General features: G+C 38.9%; 1 protein-coding gene across 8 annotated transcripts in view; it reads right to left on the bottom strand.

Moving 5' to 3' along the window:
• The window catches only part of ABL2 (ABL proto-oncogene 2, non-receptor tyrosine kinase), a 126,955-nt gene that overhangs the window by 32,434 nt on the left and 69,023 nt on the right, over positions 1-25,498 (bottom strand). For 2 of the 8 annotated variants that reach the window (XM_054457923.2, XM_054458313.2), the window contains exons 1-2: positions 7,656-7,843; positions 1,270-1,332 (exon numbers count right to left, since the gene is read on the bottom strand). The exons of 2 other annotated variants lie outside the window; for them this stretch is intronic. In XM_054457923.2, coding sequence (XP_054313898.2) covers positions 1,270-1,332; positions 7,656-7,830 — 238 coding nt within the window. In that variant the 5' untranslated portion in view covers positions 7,831-7,843. Of the gene's footprint in view, positions 1-1,269; positions 1,333-7,655; positions 7,844-25,498 lie in introns of those variants that run through there. 4 more of the 8 variants (XM_054457838.2, XM_054458143.2, XM_054458090.2 and 1 more) reach the window with 2 other exon arrangements.

The raw sequence follows: 25,498 nt of genomic DNA, 5'->3' as shown, positions 1-25,498 counted from the left end.
AAAAGTGCTTTTAGAAAAATATCTTGTTTTGGCCAACATGGCAAAAAATAATCTTTTTTTATTTTAAAAAAACGAAACATGGCCGCACCCGGCCTGAATGACTTTTTTAAACTCTATTTTGTTTTCCTGAGCAGTGATTTTTTGTAAATATCAATAACTTAATTGAAGAGCCTAGAAAACATTACTATCATCGGGCATTTATTGAATTTCTACTCAAAGTGGTCCAAGCCTTTTACGACCTGTTTCTTCCTCAAGCCTTTACAGTTTCTAAATTTATTCACAGTTCATAGCACAGATGATCTCTATACCATCTTAAAGATCACCTGCTTCTCATAGCCCAGATCAATTATACAAAAAACACACTGTTTTTCCAGTACCGATTTTCTTGATCAGACTATTTTTAGTGTCTGTCTACAAAGGCAAACTATCCAAATGTCTATGTCATATAACAACACTTTTATGTCTCTCTTCCTCCACTTATTATTATTATTATTATTATCATTATTATTTTGAGATGGAGTTTTGCTCTTGTTGCCCAGGCTGGAGTGCAATGGCGTGATCTCGGCTTACTGAAACCTCTGCCTCCTGAGTTCAAGCGTGATTCTCCTGCCTCAGCCTCCCAAGTAGCTGGGATTACAGGCGCCTGCCACCATACCCAGCTAATTTTTTTTGGATTTTTAGTAGAGACAGGATTTCACCATGTTGGCCAGGCTGGTCTCGAACTCCTGACCTCAGGTGATCCACCCGCCTCGGCCTCCCAAAGTGCTGGGATTACAGGCGTGAGCCACCACACCCAGCCAACTTATTCCCCGCCCGCGCCCCTCCCCCACCACCGAGATGGAGTCTTGTTTTGTTGCCAAGGCTGGAGTGCAGTGGCGCAATCTCTGCTCACTGCAATCTTCACGTCCCAGGTTCAAGCAATTCTACTGCCTCAGCCTCCCGAGTAGGTGGGATTACAGGTGCATGCCACCAAGCCCAGCTAGGTTTTGTATTTTTAGTAGAGACGAAGTTTCACCATGTTGGCCAGGCTGGTCTTGAACTCCTGACCTTGTGATCTGCCCGCCTTGGCCTCCCAAAGTGCTGGGATTACAGGCGTGAGCCACCACACCCAGCCAGGCCAACTTATTTTTAATATAAAAATGGTTTTATCATATATGAAAGGAAAAATCTTTGAATTTGTGGTTCCATTTATTTTCAAATCCATTCCCTGTTCTCCATCTCTACTGCCAATGCCTTAGTTCAAATCCGCAACATCTCAACATCTCTCACCTGGACTACTGCCTCCAGTCTTGTCTCCCTCAAATCCATCCTCCACACAGCTGGCAAAGTGATCTATTTAAGAAAAAAATTGACCACGTCACTTTTCTTAAGCTTCTTCAATAGTTTAACATCAAGCTAAAGTCTCCTTTTCATGGCCTTCAAAGGCCTTTCAAGTCAGGTCTCTACCTACTTCTCCAGCTTCGCCTCTCCCCAACTCCATACCTCAGATTGTAAACTTTAATATACACCATGCTGCTTCCCACCTTCTGGCCTTGGTTCACACAGTCCAGACTAACTGGAATGGGTTCTCACCCCACTTTTCTTTTGACTGGCTGATTTCTACTTGCAATACTCAGCTCCAATATATAGCAGTCCCCCTTATCCATGAGGAATATGTTCCAAGACCCCCAGTGGATGCTTAAAATCAGGATAGTACCAAACCCACTATATACTATGTTTTTCCTACACATACATAACCATGATACAATTTATAAATTAGGCTCAGAAAGAGATTAACAATAACACAATGAACAATTATAACAATATACTGTGATAAAATTTATGTGAATGTGGTATCTCTCTTTTTCCCTCAAAATATCTTAATACTTTCAGACTAGGGTGGAGTGCCAGTAACAAACTGCATAAAGCAAAACTGGATAATGGGGGCTACTGCACCTCCCGTCTGTACTCTCAAAAGCATCACAGTTGCTGCATTAATACTCTATCTTTATCTCTATATTAATAATACATTCTATGTATGTTTGTTCCCCAAACATCATAACATGTTCCTCGTATCTGGAATGGTATTCTTTTCCTACCAAAAGTTACATAATATGCGTTTAGTAACTGTTAGCTAAACAAATGCCCAAATTACACAAACACATAAGTGACAGGAAACAACATGTATCTTAATTTTAAAATCACATTAAACAGTATTTAAAAATTGGCTTCAGCCAGGCACGGTGGCTCAGGCCTGTAATCCCAGCACTTTGGGAGACTGGGCAGGTGGATCACCTGAGGTCAGGAGTTTGAGACCAGCCTGACCAACATAGTGAAAAACCCCATCTCTATTAAAAATACAAAAATTAGCCAGGCGTTGTGGCACGTGCCTATAATCCCAGCTACTTGGGAGGCTGAGGCAGGAGAATTGCTTGAGTCTGGGAGGTGGAGGTTGCAGTGAGCCGAGATCGCCGCTGTACTCCAGCCTGGGTGGCAGAGTGAGACCCTGTCTCAAAAAAAAAAAAAAAAAAAAAGGCTTCATAACTTCTACATGATATACACACAGAAATTCCTGTTGTAGGTTGGCTCTATAATTCTCCAGTTTCAGAGTTTCATATTCCCTTTTCTCAAAAAGAATATATAGTTAAAATTCCAGTTAATTCAATTTTGTTTTACATTAAGATTATGATAAACTTAAAAAAAGTTCTGATATCATGAAAAGTTAAAGTAGTTATGTTGTTCCTTATGTAAATGCAGAATTATAGTGAATGGGAACAGCTGTATTCTATACCAAGATAGCCAATTTGGGATGACCAAATCAACAAAAATCCATATTGTAAAAAAATTCTTCAAACCGGTTTCATATATCATATTTGTCTTTATTCTAATGCAAAAATTATCTACTCTAGCAGAATTTCCACTGGGCTACAAAATGCCAATCCTTTATTAAAATGAAAAAAATGCCAAAAAAGTACAGAAAATATCCATACTTATTAGCATCCATTACTAAACACTACATAATCCACACTTATAAATATATATATATTTTTGCCAGTGACACTGGTAACACATTACAATGTTTATAAATACTCTGTTTAATGATTATCAAACAGTTTAAGTATATTTAATTATTTGTAGTACAGGAAAAGTTCCCCTTGTTTGAAATTATAAGAGAAAAACTCAACAGTAAAAAGAACGTTGGTACTATCAACAACCAAGTTAGAAACAGTAATAAGCAGAAGCCAACTCTTAACCCCTATCAGGACAAAACCAGCAAATGTCATATAGTTATACCTTACTTTGTGAAACTCAGTATATTAAATTTTAAAGTTTACAAAACAGTAATTCGATCACCCTGAGGGTGAGGACGGTGATGCAACATTGAGCAGCTTCCTGGGCTCACACAATCAGGAGCTGGCCAAGAACTGGATTCCCACAGTGGACATAAGGGGCGCCATGGGCACTGTGGAGCTGCTGTGGATCACTGACTGGAGGCCAGTTCTGGATCGGGTGCCTTACATCCACAGCAAGTTTAAGAAGGATGATTGATTAAACTGATGCCTCCATGAACCCCTTTGCTGTCAGGTGGTGCCAGCTCCTCCCATGTCAGCGTCTGCTGCATCTGGAACAGCCCAAGCTCTCAGGATGGACGCTCAGGGAATCTACAGTGCAACTTAAGATTTCTTGTATTTCTGAAAACAGCTGGGTGTTTTAAGCACACAGCATTAAACCTCACTATGAAACCTGCCCCCTGCCTGGATATTAATCATGCTGATAACTCAGTTACTTTGATCACAGCCCCGGAGAATGACCCAGGGGTCTTTTCAAGCTCCAAAATGTTGCCAGTTTAGGAGAGTTTTCCAATGGCTGTCAGATATTGTTTAATTATTATTATTGAGACAAGGTCTCGCCATGTTGTGCAGGCTGGTCTCAAACTCCTGAGCTCAAGCGATCCACCTGCCTTGGCCTCCCAAAGTACTGGGATTACAAGCACAAGCCACCACGCCCAGCCTGTTTAATTATTTTAAATGTTTATTGGGGAAAAAGAAATCCCTAGTAATTTGAGTGAATTACCACATGCAAGGCACTGTGCTGGGCTTTAGAATATAAAGATGAGAAATCACTAATAACACCATTGGGACTCAATATGCAAAACTATCATCCATCCTTCCCTCCAAATTTGTTTCTCTCACAGAATTCCCCATTTCAGTTAATGGCAATTCCATCTTTTCAAATGTTGAGGCCAAAAACCATGGAATCCTTTATGGCTCCCTTCTTGCTCTCACATACAACATCCAATTCACTCAGAAATTCTATTGGCACTGCCTTCAAAAATATATCCAGAATCTAACCACTCCTCATTCAGTACCACTTCATGACCACCATCATCTAGATAAGGGGACCCCAACCCCTGGGCCACAGACAGCTCTGTGGCCTGTTAGGAATTGGGCCACACAGCAGCAGGTGAGCAGCGGGCGAGCAGCGGGCCAGCGAGCATTACCGCTTGAGCTCCACCTCCCGTCAGATTAGTGGCGGCATTTGATTCTCACAGGAGCCGAAACCTACTGTGAACTGCTCATGCAAGGGATCTAGGTTGAATGCTCCTTATGATAATCTAATGCCTGATGATCTGAGGTGGAACAGTTTCATGTGAAACCACCGCTCCCCACCCCAGTCTGTGAAAAAATTGACTTCCATGAAACTGGTCCCTGGTGCCAAAAAGGTTGGGACCACTGATGTAGACTATTTCACTAGACTCCTGATTTCCATGCTTCCATGCTTGTTCCCTACTGCTTATTCTCAACATACCAGCCATCTTTCAGAGCATAAGTCATATTGCTACTCCTCTGTTCAAGACTCTTCAAAGGTTCCCCATTTTAGAGTAAAAGCTAAAATCCTTAAAGGCCCTGCAAGGTCCTTCACAATTGGTCTTGCCCAGCATCTCCTGCTACTATTCCTCTACCTTATTCTGGCCACTGACATCAATGCTATTGCTTGAACAAAGCAGGCACACTTCTGCCTCAGGACCTTTGCGCTGGCTTTTCCTTTTGCCTAAAACACTCTTCCCCATGACATTTCACCAAATGTTACCTTCTCAGTATGGCATTCTCTGATTATTCCATTTTAAAGTACATTTATTCTTGATAACACTTTACATCCCCCACTGACTCCTTTCCTGATTTATTTTATCTCCATAGCTCTTATTACCACCAAACATAGTGTATAATTTACTTATTTATTATTATATTCATGTATCTAAGTCTCCCTGCTAAAATGTAAGTTTTATGAGGACCAGGATTTTTGTCTGTTTTGTTCACTGAACAGTGACTCCAGAACAATGTCTACATATAAGAGGCTCTCAAAAAAGATTTGCTGAATGAATGAACTATGTATACGTCCTTACTCACAGAGGATGCTATGAGAGGAAAGAATATAAAACAAAACTCTAGAGTCTGGCAAGGTTTCAGACTTAAAATTAGATAAACATTTAAACTGGATGAACGCAGGCCAGGCACAGTAGCTCATGCCTATAATCTCAGCACTTTGAGAAGCCAACGCGGAGGGATCACTTGAGGCCAGGAGTTCAAGACTAGCCTGGGCAACATCATGAGACTTCATCGGGTGTGGTGGCTCGCGCCTGTAATCCCAGCACTTTGGGAGGCCGAGGTGGATCACCTGAGGTCAGGAGTTCGAGACCAGCTTGGCCAACATGGCAAAACCCTGACTGGGTGTGGTGGCGGGTGCCTGTAATCCCAACTACTCGGGAGGCTGAGGCAGGAGAATTGCTTGAATCCAGGAGGTGGAGGTTGCAGTGAGCTGAGATCAGACTGCTGCACTCCAACTTGGGTGACAAAGCAAGACTCCATCTCAAAAAAAAAAAAATTAAATATTGGCTGGGCATAGCGTCACACAACTGTAGTCCCAGCTACCCAGGAGGCTGAGGTAGGATTGTCTGAGCCTGGGAGGTTGAGGCTGCAGTGAGCCAAGATCACACTATTGTACTCCAATCTAGGCAACAGAACAAAACCCTGTCTTTAAGAAAAAAAAAAAAAAATTAGATTAATAGGAATTCTGCACTGATGACAGCAGAGTGACAGACTGTCTATACACAAGGACATGTTTATAATAAGGGGGAACTCTGAACCCAAAAGAGGACTCTTAAAGACAAGTCAACTTCCTGAAAGTTGTGTTATCTGACAAAAGGAGAAAACAGAATGAGATCTACAGCACGATTTTATGTAAATTTAAGAGATATATGCAGGCCAAACAATATTATATTTCTGAAATATGCAAAGTAATAACTATAGGATAAAAGTAATTTTTGAGGCCAAAGTACTAAAAGAACCACAACTTAGAAAACAGTCCTTTTTATTCCCCATTCCCCTTCTTCCCGTCTCTGGTTTTACGGTCTTTTTGGTTGAGTCAAAAGATCTTATTTCCTTCCTTTCTTCTTTCTTCCCACTCCTCTTTTGTTCTCAAAGAACTTAGGGTCAATTTCCTGCACAATCTGTCTGCACAGGATATCCACTTAAACACCATTTTACCCACTTACACCAAACAAAAGGAAAACTTTTTCAAAGAGAAAAACATCCTAACATTTTTCTGAAGCTAAGAACGAACATATTTTGAATCATAAAGAGTAAAGGAACTAAATGAGGGGGAACAAGATAAGGGATAAAGGCAAAAACAAAAGAAAACAAAAGCCTGTGGGAAGAGCAAGTAAATGTCAGAGTGTTACCCAGTAGCTATAGTCTATGTCACTTTCCTCACTGGTTAAGACAGACATGTCTGGATGATTCAGATGTACTGTATACGCCCAAATGCAAGTGTGTGGGCTGGGAATGGTTTATTTTTGAACAAAATGAAACGATTACTATAAATTAGGTAACTTAGATATCAAGTTATCTTCCATTATTCACTGCTATAGAGGTAGACCAGAGATTTAAGATGGGATAAGAGAAGACTGATTTTCACTCATGTAAAGAACCTAGATAACAGAAATATATTATCACATTTAAGAAAAGGTATTTTTTTCTATTGCTACATTTGCAGGCTACAGCAAAAATAAAGCAAAACAGAATAGCCACTTGTACAAAGTAAATTATCTTGATTAAAAAAGTTAAAACCCAAAATAATAAAACTCAAATTGAGAAAATTCCTAAGCTTAATGTTTAATTTTATTAAAAACACTTTTCACCAATTAGTCATTCAATAACTTTTATCAGTTTAATTAGAAATGTGTCAGGTAGTAAGAGGAGAAATTAATATTACAAATTTTTAGTTTAGGCATTTTCAAGTATTTTATAAACATTATCTTGCCAGAATTCTACTTTATCTGATTGTATATTCTCTAAGAAGCTAATAAGTTTTAATAACTTCTTTCAAAAATTATGTAAGGTAAATTATTCAACAGTTTTCAATATAGCTTAAGTTCTTCACATCAAGCCATCTATATCTTACCATTACAAAATACTACATATTATCCATACATTCTTCCATTCAGTATTTATTGAGATCCTACTATGAGATATTCCCCCAAGAAAGCACACAAACTTTCACTGACCAAGAATGAAGACAAAACCAGTAGCAGATAAGATGAATTTTTTGAAATATTCATTCACACTTGATTAATGTGGTTATCAAGCCTCCCTGAAACTATCAACTCTGAACCATACCTGTCAAGTCGGGTAGAGCAGATTCTGAGGCCTCAGTGCACAGGCAGCAAAGAGAAGTGTCCTGATCTCTGCCATAACTATTAGGTTGAAGGAGAACTGTCCCAAGGACCATACCTCTGCCCAGAAGCACAAAAGTTAAACTGTTCTGTGTAAAGAGGAAGTCTTGGAATTCCATTCTCTGACAAGCAATATCACATGCATGTGACATTTACTCATGTACTCAGTGGCCAGAGGGAACCAATAGTGAGCATTCACAATTCCCAAAGTGGGTGGAGAGTGGCCTAAAGGAAAATTTCCAGCAATCTGCAAAAGACTGAGTCAGAATGGAGTTACTTCAAAATCTCTGAGAATACTTTAAAAATATAAGTAAAATAAAAATCAACATATATATGTATAACAAATAGCCTAATAATAAAACAATGTAGAAATTAATATCTCTCTTTTATAGGGAGATGATGAGGTGAGATTAGAGAGAAAAGTTTCCTTGGAGAAAATCTGTTTACAATAAAACATGAAATACACTTTTAAAAGAAAGGAAACACCTAACAAGACTCATCTTTTACATCACTTTAAATAGTTCAAGAAACCACAAAGCCAAAGTCAAAGAAATAGCTGTGATCTGATTCATGAGTACAGAAGCCAAGAAATAACTGCCTTTGCTAACAATCTGGCTCTATAGCTTAATAAAGGTTAAAAACATGGCAATATAGTGTTGAAAACTTCTGAGGGTTAAAAGTTTATTTATTTATTTATTTACTTATTTTTTGAGACGGAGTCTCGCTCTGTCGCCCAGGCTGGAGTGCAGTGGCGCGATCTCGGCTCACTGCAACCTCTACCTCCCGGGTTCAAGTGATTATCCTGCCTCAGCCTCCCAGGTGCTGCGATTACAGGCGCCCGCCACCGCGCCCAGCTAATTTTTTGTATTTTTAGAAGAGACGGAGTTTCACTATGTTGGCCAGGCTGGTCTCAAACTCCTGACCTCGTGATCCACCTGCCTCAGCCTCCCAAAGCGCTGGGATTACAGGCATGAGCCACCGTGCCCGGCCTGAATGTTAAAAGTTTTTAAAGCAAAAAGCCCAATCTTTGTTAATAAACAGGAACAAAGTTAAAGAAAATTTAAAAACCTGAAAATGATGGTACTTTATGAGAATTAAACTAGTAAAACCTACAAATAATACATGACTTTAATGTATGATCTACAAAAATAATATTAAAGAGTGTTTGTAGGCCGGGGGCGGTGGCTCACGCCTGTAATCCCAGCACTTTGGGAGGCGGAGGCGGGTGGATCACAAGGTCAGGAGATCGAGACCATCCTCCTGGCTAACACAGTGAAACCCCATCTCTACAAAAAAATACAAAAAATTAGCCCGGCATGGTGGCGAGTGCCTGTAGTCCCAGCTACTCCGGAAGCTGAGGCAGGAGAATGGCGTGAATCCAGGAAGTGGAGCTTGCAGTGAGCCGAGATCGCGCCACTGCACTCCAGCCTGGGCGACAGAGCGAGACTCCGTCTCAAAAAAAAAAAAAAAGAGTGTTTGTTTAACTGTGTATCTGAGAACACTCATTCACTCAATAAATATTTATTAAGCACCTACTATGTACCAGCCCCTGTTCTAGGTCAATAAAAGTAACAGGGTAAGATAACAGGATGACAGGACTGAAACAGCCTCAGAGAAAATTGAAAAATAAAATGGTAACTTAACCTTATTAGAGAAAGAATAACTTTAATGCAGGTAATTATTAACTATTTAAAATAACAAAGCTTATGTTTTCAATAAAATTATCCTGTATAAAGCCAGTACTTTCAACATCAAGGGACAAATAAAAGTTAGATGACTAAAGGTTACCACAATTATGACTAAGAATTTCAAATACCAGATTGAATATCTCATTCTCCGGATTATAGAAAAAAATGTATGGGAAAGGATCTTCATCATCCACATTCTATCCATATGTAGACTCTATACCATACGGTTTACTATTTAATCAATAAATCTTCTATTTAAATGACCAATAATTAGTAGTTACATTTTCAATTACTTATAATTTGGAATAAAGAGGAAATAAATGGATAAACAAAAGGTGGTCTATACATATAATGAAGTATTCTTTAGCCATAAAAAGAATGAAATTTTGATACATGCTACAATGTAGATGGGCCTTGAAAATATGATGCTAAGTGAAATAAGCCAAACACATCAAGGCAAATATTATATAATTCTACTTACATGAAATATTTAGAATTTTTCTAGTTCTGGAAGTCTAGTTGTGCAAATGGATGGCTATACAACATTATGAATATATTTAATCCTACTAAACTGTACATCTAGGAATAGTTAAAATAGTAAATTCTGTGATACTTTGTCATAATTAAAAATTAAAATTACTAAGGTCTCCAAAGGCCTTCTGTTTGTGTTATAGCTATCAGTATTTACTATATTTGAAATTAAACCTGAAATTTTAATGAGAAATTTGAATACCTATTAATTCTAAAATAACAATAAACCCATTATGTTAATAACATTTTTACTAAAAAGAAAACTATTTTCAAAAGAGAATTAAGAAGAGTAGCATTTTCAGTTTTTGCAAATCTCTTTAATAGGTTGAGGCGGGAAAGTGCATTACTTTAATGAACGTGACAAACTAAGGCCAGAAGCAAAAGAAGAATCTAAGCAAAGATGAGGACGAGCAGGAGCATTCTGAGTAGAGAATGTAGCAAGTTCAATGCAAAAACCCTGAGGTAGGAAAATAACCTGGTATGTACAGGAAATAAGAAGTGTGGCTACTGTTAAGCAAGTCAGAAGATGAGCATGAAACAAAGTAAGGTAGACAGGGGCTGGCCAAATCAAGTGCTTAGGGATTTAGGATTCTATTCCAAGTACAATGGAAATCCAGTGAACAGTTTTAAGCAGTATGGCCATACGGTCTGTCTCCTTTTTTTTTTTGAGACAGGGTCTTGCTCTGTCTCCCAGGCTGGGGTGCAGTGGCGTGATCTTGGCTCACTACAACCTCCAACTCCCAGGTTCAAGCAATTCTCCTGCCTCAGCCTCCTGGGTAGCTGGGATTCCAAGGTGTGCACCACCATGCCTGGCTAATTTTTGTATTTTTAGTAGAGACGGGGTTTTGCCATGTTGGCCAGGCTGCTGATTTCCATTTTTTAAAAGACCATTATTACATGAAAAAAATGAATTACAATGAGAACCAAATTAGAAGCAGAAAACTATGCAGTAGTTCAGCAATGGGATCATGTTGGCTTAGAACAGGATGGTGGCAGTGGAGACAAAGAAAAGTGGAAGAATTTAACGATATGGTTTGAAGAGGGAATCAACAGGGCTTGCAGATTACTTGGATACAACATAAGAGAGGAGAAAATAAAGAATGGCTGCCAGGTTTTAGGCTTAACTGTAACTGGGTAGATGGCCACGTAATTCACTGAGAAGCAGCAGTAGTACAGGTTGAGTATACCTTATCCAAAACACTTGAGACCTGAAGTGTTTCAGGTTTTAAATTTTTTCAGATTTTGGAATATTTGCATATATATAATGAGATATCTTGGGGTTGAGACCCAAGTGACATGGTTTGGCTGTGTCCCTACCCAAAATCTCATCTTGAATTGTAATCCCCATAAATCCCTACGTGTCAAGGGCAGGACCAGGTGGAGATAATCGGATCATGGGAGCATTTTCCCCCATGCTGTTCTTGTGATAGTGAGTCTCACAAGATCTGATGATTTTATAAGCATGTGGCATTTCCTCTGCTTGTACTCACTCCATCCTGCCACCCTGTGAGGAAGGTGCCTGCTTCTCCTTTGCCTTCTGCCATGAGGAAAAAGGAAAGGAAAAAGATATATCACCCCAAAATATGTCTCTGACATAAAAATTATTTTTGAGCCTAAAGCAATGAATAGGGGAAAAGCTCTCCATATCCTCTTGCTTTTCTACCTAAAGACAGGATACAAATTCTCCTTTACTGGTGACAACTATAGACTCTTATCAGCCCAGAGATGGCCTGAGCCTGGGAGGTTGAGGCTGTAGTGAGCCAAGATCACACCACTGCACTCCAGCCCACATGACAGAGCCAGACCCTGTCTTTAAAAAAAAAAAAAATTTTTTTAAAGTAGGCTAAGAACATGAACAGACATTTTCCAAAGACAACACATAGGTGGCTAGGTGGCTAACAAACATGAATAAATGGTCAAATCACGAATCATCAGAGAAATGCAAAAAAAAAAAAAAAAAAACCAACTGATGTTGGCAAGGATGCAAAGAAAAGGGAACACTTATTCACTGTTGGTGGAAATGTAAGTTAGCACAACCTCTACGAAAAACAGTATAGAGATTTCTCAAAGAACTACAATTAGAACTATACTTCAATCCAGTGATCCTACTACTGGGTATCTACCCAAAGGAAAAGAAACCATTCTATCAAAAAGACACTTGCACTCCATATATTTATTGCAGCACTATTCACAATAGCAAAATCATGGAATCAACCTAAGTGTCCATCAATGGATGACTGGATTTTTTAAAATGTGGTATAGATATACCATGGAATATAACTTAGCCATAAAGAAGAATAAAATCACGTATTTTGCAGCAACATGGCCGGAACTGGAGGTCATTATCCTAAGTGAAATGACTCAAAAACAGAAAGCCAAAAACCCTATGTTCTCATTGTAAGTGGGAGCTAAACAATGGTACACATGGACGTGCAGAATGGAATAATATATTCTGGAGACTCCAAAAGGTGGAATACTACCTATTGGGTCCCATGTCATATATGCTATTCAGGTGATGGTTACACTGGAAGCCCAGACTTCACCACTAGGCAATATATCCATGGAAGAACTGCACTTGTACCCTCCCAATCTATACACTTTTTTTAAAAAAGCAATAGAGGGACCTCAGCTTTTGCAAGATTAACTCTCTTTAGGTTAGTCAATAATAGTATAAGTACATGTTGTTTTATTATTCTTTGCTTTACTGTGCTTTGCAGACACTGTGTTTTTCACAAATTGAAGTTTGTGGCAACCCTACATTGAGCAAATCTATCAACACCATTTTTCTTTTCTTTTCTTTTTTTTTGAGACAAAGTCTCACTCTATTGCCCAGGCTGGAGTGCAGTGGTATGATCTCAGCTCACTGCAACCTCCACCTCTCAGGTTCAAGCAATCCTCCAGCCTTAGCCTCCTGAGTAGCTGGGACCACACGCATATGCCATCACCCCCGGCTAATTTTTGTATTTTTTTGTAGAGAAGTGGTTTCACCATGTTGCCCAGGCTGCTCTCAAACTCCTGAGCTCAAAGCGATCTGCCCACTTCAGCCTCCCAAAGTGTTGGTATTACGGATGTGAATCTGGCTAGCACCCAGCTAGCACCATTTTTCCATCAAGTGCTCACTTCATGTTTCTGTGTCACCCTGTGGTAATTCTCGCAATATTTCAAACTTTTTCATTGTTATCATATCTATTATGGTGATCTGTGATCAGTGATCTTTGATGTCACTACTGTCATTGTTTTGGGGCGCCACAAACTACGCCATAGGAGACAGCAAAATTAATCATGACCACTCCACTGATCAGCTGTTTCCCTGTCTCACTCCCTCTCCTCAAGCCTATTCCCTGAGACACAACAATATTGAAATTAGGCCAAAACTGGGCGCAGTGGCTCACGCCTGTAATCTCAGCACTTTGTGAGGCCGAGGTGGACAGATCACGTGGTCAGGAGTTTGAGACCAGCCTGGCCAACATGGTGAAACCCCGTTTCTACTAAAAATACAAAAATTAGCTGGGCATGGTGGTGCATACCTGTAATCCCAGCTACTCAGGAGGCTGAGGCAGTAGAATTGCTTGAACCTGGGAGGCAGAGGTTGCAGTGAGCCGAGATCATGCCACTGCACTCCAGCCTAGGCAACAGTGCAAGACTCTGTCTTGAAAAAAAAAAAAAAAGAAAGAAAAAAGAAATTAGACCAATTTATAATGGCCTCTAAGTGTTCAAGTGAAAGGAAGAGTTGCATGTCTCTAACTTTAAACCAAAAAGTAGAAATGAGTAAGTTCAGTGGGCAAGAATGTCAAAAGTTGAGATAGGCTAAAAAACTATGTCTCTCGTACAAGTTAGCCAAGTTGTGAATGCAAAGTAGAAGTTCCTGAAGAAAATTAAAAGTGCTACTCTAGTAAACCCAAACATGATAGGAAAGTGAAACAACAGCCTTACTGCTGATATGGAGAAAATTTGAGTGGTCTGCAAACCAGCCACAACATTCCCTTAAACCAAAGCCTAATCCAGAGCAAGGCCCCAACTCTCTCCAATTCTGTGAAGGCAGAGAGAGGTAAGGAAGCTGCAGAAGAAAAGTTTGAAGGTAGCAGAGGTTGGTTCATGAGATTTAAGGGAAAGAAGCCATGTCCTTAACGTAAAAGTGCAAGGTGAAGCAGCAAGTGCTGATTTAGAAGCTGCAGCAATTAAGAAAATCTAGCTAAGATCACTGATGAATGTGGCCACACTAAACAGCAGATTTTCAGTGTAGATGAAACACCCTTCAATTGGAAGAAGATGACATCTAGGACTTTCATAGCTAGAGAGGAGAATGTCTTAGCTTCAAAGGACAGGTTGATTCTCTGGTTAGGGGTGAATGTTGCTGTTGACTTTAAATTGAAGCCAATGCTCATTTGCCATTTTGAAAATCCTAGGACCTTTAAGAGTTACACTAAATCTATTCCACTTATGCTCTATAAATGGAACAACAAAACCTGGATAAGAGCACATCTATGTACAGCATGGTTTAGTGAATATTTTAAGCCCACTGTTGAGACCTACAGCTCAGAATAAAAACGATTCCTTTCCAAATATTACTGCTCATTGATAACGCACTTGGTCACTGGTACATTTAATGAAATGTTGTTTTCATGCCTGTGAACACGACATCCATTCTGCAGCCCATAAATCAAGGAGTAATTTCAAGTCTTATTACTTAGGAAATACATTTTGGGCCGGGCATGGTGTCTCATGCCTGCAATCCCAGTACTTTGGGAGGCCGGGGTGGGGGGCTGCTTTAGGCCAGGAGTTCAAGATCAGCTTGGGCAACATAGTGAGACCCCATCTCTAAAAAAAAAAATTTTTTTTTTCTAATTATCCAGGCATGGTGGCGCACACCTGTAGTCTCAACTATTAGGGAGGCTGAGGTGGATCACTTGAGCCCAGGAGGTCAAAACTGCAGTGAGCCATGGTACACTGTACTCCAGCCTGGGCAGCAAAGCAAGACCCCGTCTCGAAAACGAAACAAAACATTTTGTACAGTAATAGCTGCCATAGTGAGTTCTCTGATGGATCTGTTAAAATCAATTGATAACCTTTTAGAAAGGATCTACCATTCTAGATGCCATTAAGAGCATTCATCATTCATGGGAAGAGGTCAAAATAGCAACATTAACAAGAGTTTGGAATAAGTTGATTCCAATCCTCATGCATTAACTCTGAGGAGTTCAAGACTCCAGGGGAGAAAGTAATTGCAGATGTGGTGGAAACAGCAAGAGAACTAGAATTACAAGTGGAGTCTGAAGATGTGACTGAATTCTTGCAATCTCATGACAAAACCTGAACGGATGAGGAGTGGCTTCTTACGAGTGGGCAAAGAAAGTGGTTTCGTGAGATGGAATCTACTCCTGGTAAAGATGCTGGGAATACTGTTTAATTATAACAAAGAATTTGGACTATTACATAAACTTAGTTCGCAGCAGCAGGATTTGAGAGGATTAACTCTAATTTTCAAAGAAGTTCTACTGTAGGTAAAATGCTGTCAAAAAGCACTGCATTCTACAGAGAAATCTTTCATGAAAGAAAGTGTCAACGGATTTGGTAAACTTCATTGTTGTCTTAAGAAATTGCCACAGCCACCCCAACTTCCCAACTTTCAGCAACCACCACCCTGATCTCAGCAGCCATCCATGTTGGGGCCAGGCCTTCCACCAAAAAAATGATTTGCTGAAGTCTCAGATGATCATCAGCATTTTTTAGCAATGAAGTATTTTTTAATTAAGGCATGTCCTTTTTTAATAGACATAATGCTAATTACACACTTAGTAGACCACAGTATGGCATGAACACGACTTTTATATGCACTGGGAAACAAAAAAAAAATCGACTAATTTTATGGTGATACTGACTTCACTACAGTGGCGTGAAACCAAACTTCCAATATCTCCAAGGTATGACTATAGTTAAAGAGGATAGTTCCCTACCTCTCATACACTCACATTCACAAAAAATCAAGATGGCATTTTAATCAGAACTATGCTTATCCTCCCCCTCTGTGTATTCAAATCCTATATTTCTTTCAAGGTATAGTTTAAGTTCCTAGGTGCTCCTTGAACCTGACCTCTGGTCATTTTAGATTAAGTAATCTCTTCCTTTGCCTAAGCTAAAAGCACCCATTGCCTAAAATAGCAATTGTTATACTAATATGGGACATCCTCTATACTATATTTACTATAATTTATACATCCTGTTTTTGTCTTTTTTTCTCAAGTTTCTGTAGGTACAGAATCAATGCTTCCAATGAAGTCAGCAGAGTGCTTTGCTAATAATTGACAAAAAAAGAATTAACTAATTTTAAAAATTCAGTACGTATGAGACTTCTTGCCACAAAAAGTAAAAGCTGTAACAGCATTTTTCTCTTTTTCTACATCAATGTTTCTCAACTTTTTTTTTCATAACCATTACTCTATGGAATAAAATTAAATTTAAGTAAATATAATTCATTGATTTTAATTTAATTCAATTTCTCCCTAACAAGAGAAATTAAATGCTGAAATGATAAAATTTTTTAGCGTAGCATTGAGCTTTGGAGGATCACAAATCATTGTAAATATCTAAGTTGTTATCACCCCTGTTGAAAATGCATGCTCTATACCTATCTAAACCATATACTTAAAGGTTCAAACAGGATGCATTTGCTCCTGGTAGAGTAGGAGCCTTTTCTGATTATGTAACCATAGGTATCAACCTACTGGATTCAAAGTCTTCTATTACAGATAAAGGAAGAGCACATTTTTCTAAGCAGAAAAAAAAATATAAACAAAGACATGGTGGGGAAAGGTAGTCTAAATTCAAGGCCAGATCAAGATGTGGAAACCTGGGTAGGCTAATAATTAACACTTCTTCAAACCAATACCAAATGTGTGTTCAACATTTACTCAGGGAGAAGCCTGAGGTTTACATTATACCTCTGCTCTGGTCCTGAAGAACTCACCTTTGTCCCTAACTTGGAGTCCTGACTCAGCTAAAAGCCCTGCAGTTAATCAGAATTACTGACCTCAAGTGTCAGTTTGGCATGTCCTTTGGTGGTCTCACACACTAGCCCAAACTGCTTATGAAAATATTTCCCAAAGCTACATAAAATACTTTCTCTGAGAGTATTTTTAGTAAACCATTTCTTCATCTTGTTATATTTCCTGTGAACCTTCAGAAACCAACTCCCTGAAGAGGAGCTCAGGTGGTACATTCCTTAATCCAGCTCACTGAGTTTTTTGCATGATGAATTTGGCCTGATTAGAGAGATGACAGTGTGTGTGCATGTGCATGTGTGCATGTGCGTGTGTGTGCGTTTGTGTGTCTAAGTAAATAAAATAAGGTGAAATATATGTGGGCCAAATGACATGTTCTTGACATTCAGACAAAAGAATTCAGACTTATCACAGTAAGCAACAAGGCATCATTCTAGGTTTGTGAGTAGTAGTAGTACAATGTGCTATTTAAAGAATACTGATCTATAAGACTTCTCATAGACCACCTGAAGTTGCAGAGAATAACTAAAAGTCTGCTGCAGAAAACAAAAGTGAGATGATAAGGGCCTGGCCACAGAATGGAAAAGACAGATTCAAGAAATCTTTTGGAGAAGGGATTTGATAATTATCTGGAAATAAAGGATATCAGAAAGGAAACAAATATTAAATCTCTGGTTTGGAGCAAAATGAATATAAAGTAACACCCAGATATCAAAGAAAGAGTTGCAAGAACAAGACTAGAATGTAAGTGGGGTATTTCCATTAAGAACACAAATTCAGAAGTAATAAACATGGCTCAACATTTTACAGAAAAAAAAGGAAGTTATTAGCATTCAAAAACATTTTTATCAATGAAAAGAGTGGCAATAATTATAAGATTTTATACTCAATTTCTGAAATACTTTCTAATCCAAAATAATACATTTCTGGATGGTGCTGGATAACAGAAATTTCTAACCTCATTACTCTTTCCTGTTCATTTCGTGCATCCTCCCTAGGTGAAGTCATTCACACACAATTCTTTTAATTATAAATTCTAGGCTATTGGCTCCTGTATTAGTTTCCTGCAGCTGCTATAACCATATACTAGACGGCTTAACCCAACAGAAATGCATTCTCTCATAGTTTGGGAGGCCGGAAGTCTGAAATGAGCAACACTGGGACAAAATAAAGGGGTCAGCGGGAGACTCCAAGGAGAATCCATTCCTTGCCCCTTCCAGCTTCTAGTGGCTGCCAACATTCTTCGGCTTGTAATCCAACCAATCGTCAAGGCTAGGATCTTCAAATCTGTCTCTGTTCCAGGTTCACATTGCCTTCTCCTATGTGTGTGTGAAATCTCCCTCTGTTACACGTGATGGCATTTAGGGTCCAACTCAATAATCCAGGATAAGCTCCCCATCACATGTATAAGGACCAAAAATTCCCCCCACCCGCAACTTTATTTGTGCTATGGGAGGTAACATTCATAGGTTCCAGGGATTAGGACATGGATATCTTTTGAGGGGGTACTTTTCAACCTACCATAGCTCCCAAATGTCACCAGCCCAGAACACTTTCCTGATTAACAGATTGCCTGATTCCTATAGCCTATGGGTCAGTAGATACCTTTGGATATCCTAACGGCAACAAAAATCCATTTTGTTCCTACTCCTGGTTTGTTTCTCTTCTGTTTTATGTACATGTACATGTGTATGTTTTGTTGTTGCTAATGGCATATCCAGGCATCCAACCCAGAAACATCATGATCATTCTAGAGTCCTCTTTCTTCCCTAATTTGTTCTATGAGTATATCCTATGAATCATATCTCTTAAATATCTCTCAAATCCATCCGTTCCTCTTCATTTGGTACCACTATCTTAATTCAGCTCCTCATTATTTCCTTGCCTGAACTGCTACAACATTCATTTATCACATTATGGCCAAAAACCAACTGCCCAAAAGTATAAATAATCCCCACAAGTTCCCCAAGTCAAATAGCTAAGTTTTCAAAGTTTAAATACTTCAGAAATTTATTCCAATGAGTTTGTGATTTTTAAATGTTACACTTAATTATGTGTTGGTCTTTCTGAAATAGATGTTCCACGTCTCCTCTCTCCTCACCCAGCTCTTCATTCTTCTCACAAGGATCAATCAGGATCTTGTCTTTCGACTCTACCCTCAAGGAAATAGAGGACTTGCTATAATTTATTATATTCGGAAACTCTGACTGAGCCACATATTGTGTCTACTGTGTTTTCCTCCTGCCTCTTATTAAAATATGGCCCTTTCATGCAACTAGAAAGGTTAGATCTCTAATTCGGTCCTAACCAATTATGTTTCTTCACTGGGGCTTGAGGCCAAACCTACTGCTGATGATAGAAAGTGTAAACCTGCCTTACTTAGTACCATGTGCAGATTTCATCCTTGAAACAGAATACTGGCTGAAGGACTGACCTATGGTAGAACACAGGGATTCTTGTGTTCTGGCCAAAAGAACCTCTTAATATCATCTCCCTAATAGCATCCCTTCTCATTATTTATTAGATTATTATTTGCCTTCTTATTGAAGGTATGGTTGTTCTGAGATAATTATTACGGTATTCACTTTGGGAAAGACTCATCTTTAAACAGCTGTTAGCATTTGACAGTATGATCATGGATTTTCCTCTGTATTTAATCACTGTACCTTGCACATAGCAGCCACAAGTACTTTTGATATACTGTAATTTATAACATCATTACCTACAGCCCTGAAAGACAGGCATTATTATCATAACTTACAAATACTTCGAAATCTCAGTTAGCTTGTTCAAGTCCCAAAGCTAGTTGGTGTAACCAGGATTCGAAACCCTAGGTCTTTTCTAATTCCAAAGCCCATGCTCTTTTCACTATACCAGGCTGCCTCTCTAATGCAATAGAGAGTGGTACAAAAAGAACTGGAAAAGTCCTTTTCTTATCTTCTGGTGAAGACTTTGAAAACAGCCAGGCCCCAAAGTGGGCTGATCTTGATTCATCTGCCTACACATGTGATGATATTTAAGAGTTAAACCTAACAGACTAATCGGAATGATATGCATGTGCTTACCAAACAATCCAATTCATCAAAGGAAACTGGAAATGTCTGCCATTTACTCCCAGCAACAGGGTAATCACAAATTTTTCCAAGGTGAATGCACAATGACTCAGAGAACAGTTTTTAAAATTTATACAGTTCGGCCAGGCACGGTGGCTCACACCTGCAATCCCAGCACTTTGGGAGGCCGAGGCAGGCAGATTACCTGAGATCAGGAGTTTGAGACCAGCCTGGCCGACATGGTGAAACCTGTCTCTGTTAAAAATACAAAAAAATTAGCCAGGCGTGGTGGCATGTGTCTTTAGTCTCTGCTACTCTGGAGGCTGAGGCACAAGAATCTCTTGAACCTAGGTGGCGGAGGTTGCAATGAGCCGAGATTGGGCCACTGTACTCCAGTCTGTGAGACAGAGCAAGACTCCATCTCAATTAAAAAAAAAAAATTATACAGCTCATGCCAGAACTTAGAATCCATCCAAAAAATATATAACTTTTTCTCTAGTATGACTGGACAATTTCCATCTCTTCTTGGAACAACCTTATTTGGACCAAAAATTGAACAGACAGTGCCCTTCCCTTTGGTTTTTCCTCAAAGAAAGGATGAGCCGAACAAAAATCTTCCCTAATATATGGCTCACCTCACAAAAATCTCACCAAAAAAGACAATGTATGTGTGGGTATTCATTAGGAAATATTTCTTACAAAGTTTCCCTAACCTTACTCTTTTAGGACACCTGTCACTGCACTGTAGATAATGTACTAATGTAACAAGCTTTTCATATGATGTTAAAAAACAAAACAAAACAAAACAAAACAGGTTCTTCTTGTTTCAGACCTGCGGAGCTAGTTCTCCAATATTTATGAAGAGGTATGTCTATATGTATATACACTCCCTACATATATTTGGGTACTGGCTGCAAGCTATTTCCTGCTGGCGGAACTCAAATTGCCTTAACCAAGAGAAACAAAGCACCCATTCACTACCCTTATTTCAGTAGCTACTGGCTACCCAAAGCAATAGAATTCTGATCCTCCATATAGAATGAGTGTTAGAAGTAAGAAGGAAAAAAACCATACTTGAAATTACAAAATTTTGGTTTAGGACACACTAATATAGTTTTGTTGTTGCTCAAATAATCTATAAAAGCATGCTCAGGATTCAGTCCCTGTGCTTTCACTGCTGAACATCATTTTTTTCCAGCTTCAAACAAGACTATCACGGAACTTACAAAAGCACTGGAAATTTTTCATTACATACCTTAGTTAATAAAACTTTACTAGGCCAGGCACGGTGGCTCACACCTGTAATCCCAGCACTTTGGGAGACCAAGAAGGATGGATCACTTGAGGCCAGGAGTTCAAAGACCACCCTGGTCAAAATGATGATACCCCGTCTCTATTAAAAACACAAAAAAAATTAGCTTGGCGTGGTGGCGGCACCTGTAGTACCAGTCACTTGGAAAGGTGACGCAGGAGAATTGCGTGAACCAGGGAAACAGAGGCTGCAGTGAGCCGAGATGGCGCCACTGCATTCCAGCTTGGGCAACAGAGTGAGAGTCTGTCTCTAAATAAATAAATAAATAAAACTATTAAATTAATTTTTAATAGATGCTCTGTCAGTATCAAACAGTGAATGACTCACAATAAAGCTCACTGTTATCGCTGGCTTCATTTATGAGAGGTAAAAATCATGCAGCAGCAACAACTCTGCTTTAACTCCACCACCACTACCAATACAGGTTGAGTATTCTTAATCCAAAAACCTAAAATGCTCCAAAATCTGAAACTTTCTGTGGACTGACATGACACTCAAGGAAAATGTTCACTGGAGCATTTAGGATTTTGGATATTCAAATTAGGGATACTGTCTGGGAATCCCTACGGTCACACCTATAATCCCAGAACTCTGGGAGGCTGAGGCAAGCAGATCACATGAGGTCAGGAGTTCGAGACCAGCCTGGCCAACATGATGAAACCCTGGTCTCCACTAAAAATACAAAAAAATTAGCTGGGCGTGATGGCATGTGCCTATAATCTCAGCTACTCAATAGGCTGAGGCAGGAAAATCACTTGAACCCGGGAGGCGGAGGTTGCAGTCAGCCAAGATCATGCCACTGTACTCCAGACTGGGTAACAGAGAGAGACTGCCTCAAAAAAAAAAAAAAAAAAAAAAAATTAGGAATACTGAACTGGTATGCAAATATTCCAAAATCTGAAAAACATCCAAAATTCAAAACACTTTTGGTCCCAAGCATTTCAAATAAGGGATACTTGGCCTGTAATGTCTTTCCAGTGCACTAGTCCATTGATCAGGTAGGAGGGAGTGAGGAAAGAAAGGCCCTTTAAAGTTATCCAAAAGACAAATTACAGAATCTTTTTTTTTTTTTTTTTGAGACAGAGTCTCGCTCTGTTGCCCAGGCTGGAGTGCAATGGTGCAATCACGGCTTACTGCAGCCTCATACTCCTGGCCTCAAGCGATCCTCCTGCGTCAGCCTCCCAAAGTGCTGGGATAACAGGCAAGAGCCTCTGCACCTGGCCCAAATTACAGAATCTTTAAGCATAGGAGCTAGTAGCGTTTCTTCGCCAGGATAGCTGGGCCCAGGCTAAGAGAGGAATGACTTTGTGTATTTAAACCATCTCAAAAGAATGGTTCATTTCCATTTTCCTTTTCAGTTTTGCTAGATTTCCACTGATTCTATCTTGATGGCAGAAGGGCGGAATATGGTGTTCACAAATAAAAGGAGACCATAGGAGAGCCAAGGAAAGGAATACAAATCAGACATCAAATTTCTTCCGAATGCTGAGCCAGATTGTGAGGACTAGGACTGGGGACAGGAAAGAATAGGCAAAAGGTAGAGAAAAGCAATGAGATACTAACTCCACAACAGGAAAAATTAAATTCTGGACTTTTGAGCACCACAGTATCCAAGAGCAATTTAGAAGATAGAGAATGGGAGAGAAATAATACGTAACTGGTGTTGAATACTTGGTTATATAAACCAGGTGCTTTACATATATTATCATGAACCCTCATGTTAACTCTGCTAAAAAGATTATATTATCCCATTTCACAGATGAACAGACCATGTGGTAAGATGTAGAGATACAATTCTGGAATAGGATTTGGAATTCTGCCTCCTAGTTCAGAGATCAATTTTCTTGGACTATCAAAACCAGAAAGTTTAAGGGACCCCCACAACCACCTGACTGTCTTTCTGCACTTATGTAGCGAAACTGGCCTCTGACCTAAGGCTAGAAACGAGTGACTAACATTAAGTCCTTTTCCATGATGAGGGAGTGGATGGTGAAGAATGAATTTAAGAAAACATAAAGCCAGACATGGGTAGCACACACACACAAAAAGAACACTATTCCTTATGAACATAGATGCAAACGTCCTCAATAAATTATTTAATACTAGCAAACCAAATCTAGCAAGATAATAAGATTATTTTACTATACCAACTATGATTTGTCCCTAGAGTGCAAGGTTAGTTCAACATATGGAAATCAATATATAATACAGCATATTAACAGAAAAGAGTCATGCCTTGTAGAACTCTTTCTAGTTGTACTTAATGAGAATATAATATCATCTCCCATTTATTGAGTACCTAACACATGTAAAGTGTGAGGCAATATGAAATTCATTTAATTATAATAATAGCTGCATGGCAGCTGTTATGAGTATAAATCAGCAGTAGAGCATGGTGGTTAAGAGCATAGATGCTAGAGCCAGATTCCCTGGGTCTGAATCCTAATTTTACCACTTACTACATCTGTGATCAAGTTAACAGCATTTCTTCAGTTTCCTCATCTAAAAGTGAACAGTATAACTTGGATGTAACCTAGATTCAATTTAATGTGAATAAAATACATGCTGTAAGTACAGATAACCTCTTTAATCTGTAATCTTTAGAACCTGTTGTCTAAGGTCAATCAGTTTTCCAGTTCATAAAGAGGTTCTACACCACTGCTCCACAAGCAAGGTAACACATAGTAAAATAGTCACAGAACACATGAAGATTATCACAGCTTGCTGGTGAAGGAATAAGTAGTCCTAGTCAACATATTGGCTCAAATATACTGACATCATTCCATAAACTATCAGCAACAGCTGTTTATGATGGGATTTCTGGTTCAGCTGATTTGTCGATTTTCTGACCATGAATTTTAAGAGATACATCTGTTTAAGAAAGAGCTAGAAAATATGGTAGCCTGTCACTTCAAAATGTTTCATTTTTGGTTGTTTTTGAAACTATCATTACCTTGAAGACTTCCTAAAATTCTGATTAATAGCCATGGGCTGCTACACTGATTTATACTTGACCAATATAGACTAATACAGAATTTTATTAATCTCTCAAATAATATCGGTTTAAATGATGTAATGAAGTACAGGCTTTTCTGAAACTGCTTATATTAATACAAAATAATGTCTTATAAAAATACTTGTATCATACTTACATATATAACTTGTATATATAACCTATATAAAACATAAAGGCTGGGTGTGGTGCCTCATGCCTGTAATCCCAGCACTTTGGGAAGCCAAAGTGGACGTATCAACTGAGGTCAGGAGTTCAAGACTGGCCTGGCCAACATGGTGAAACCCTGTCTCTACTAAAAATGCAAATATTAGCTGGGTGTGATGGCATGCACCTGTAGTCCCAGCTACAGGGGAGGCTGAGGCAGGAGAATTGCTTGAACCCGGGAGGCGGAAGTTGCAGTGAGCCAAGATGGCACCACTGCACTCCAGCCAGCTAGGTGACAGAGTGAGACTCCACCTCAAAAACCAAAACAAAAACATACATAACTTGTATTTTATATATATATATCTTATATACCATACTTATATATAACTTCTATAATATTCATACAACTATTAATACTCATAAATATTAAGTATCTACTTCAGCCAGGGGTGGTGGCTTACATCTGCAATCCCAATTATTCACAAGGCTGAGGCAGGAGGATCATCTGAGGCCAGGAGTTCAAGACCAGCCTGGGCAACATTGTGACACCCCCATCTCTAAAAATAAAATAAATTTTAAAATAAAAATAAAACATTTTGTAAAAGTATATACTTCTACATCATTCCTATATATCAAAATACCACTTAAGCTGGAATTCCAAATTTTTGGAACAAACATAAGTATATAATTATTAGATTAGTATGTATACAATTAGTACATATCTACATTATCTAATTCTCGTAATAATCCTATCAGGTAAATAACTTGTCCAAGATTGTACAGATTTGCTCCAATTTCCTTCATCTTCCTTATATATTTTATGATAAAAATTCATGCTTTGAAATACTGAGATATGAGTCTTCTAAAAATATCTTAGTTATATTCTTAATAATAAGACATACATTATGTACCATATATGACAATTTATAATTTTCCAAATGTGATCATTTAATCCAGGGTTTTTCAACCATGACACTATTGACATTTGGAGCCAAATAATTCTGTGTGGCGAGGCAGTGGGGGACATGAAAAGATGTTCAACAGC

Source organism: Pongo pygmaeus, chromosome 1, assembly GCF_028885625.2.
Source record: "Pongo pygmaeus isolate AG05252 chromosome 1, NHGRI_mPonPyg2-v2.0_pri, whole genome shotgun sequence".
NCBI lineage: Eukaryota > Metazoa > Chordata > Mammalia > Primates > Hominidae > Pongo > Pongo pygmaeus.
The sequence above is the reverse complement of the archived record's forward strand: the minus strand, read 5'-3'. Positions and strand labels throughout refer to the sequence as shown.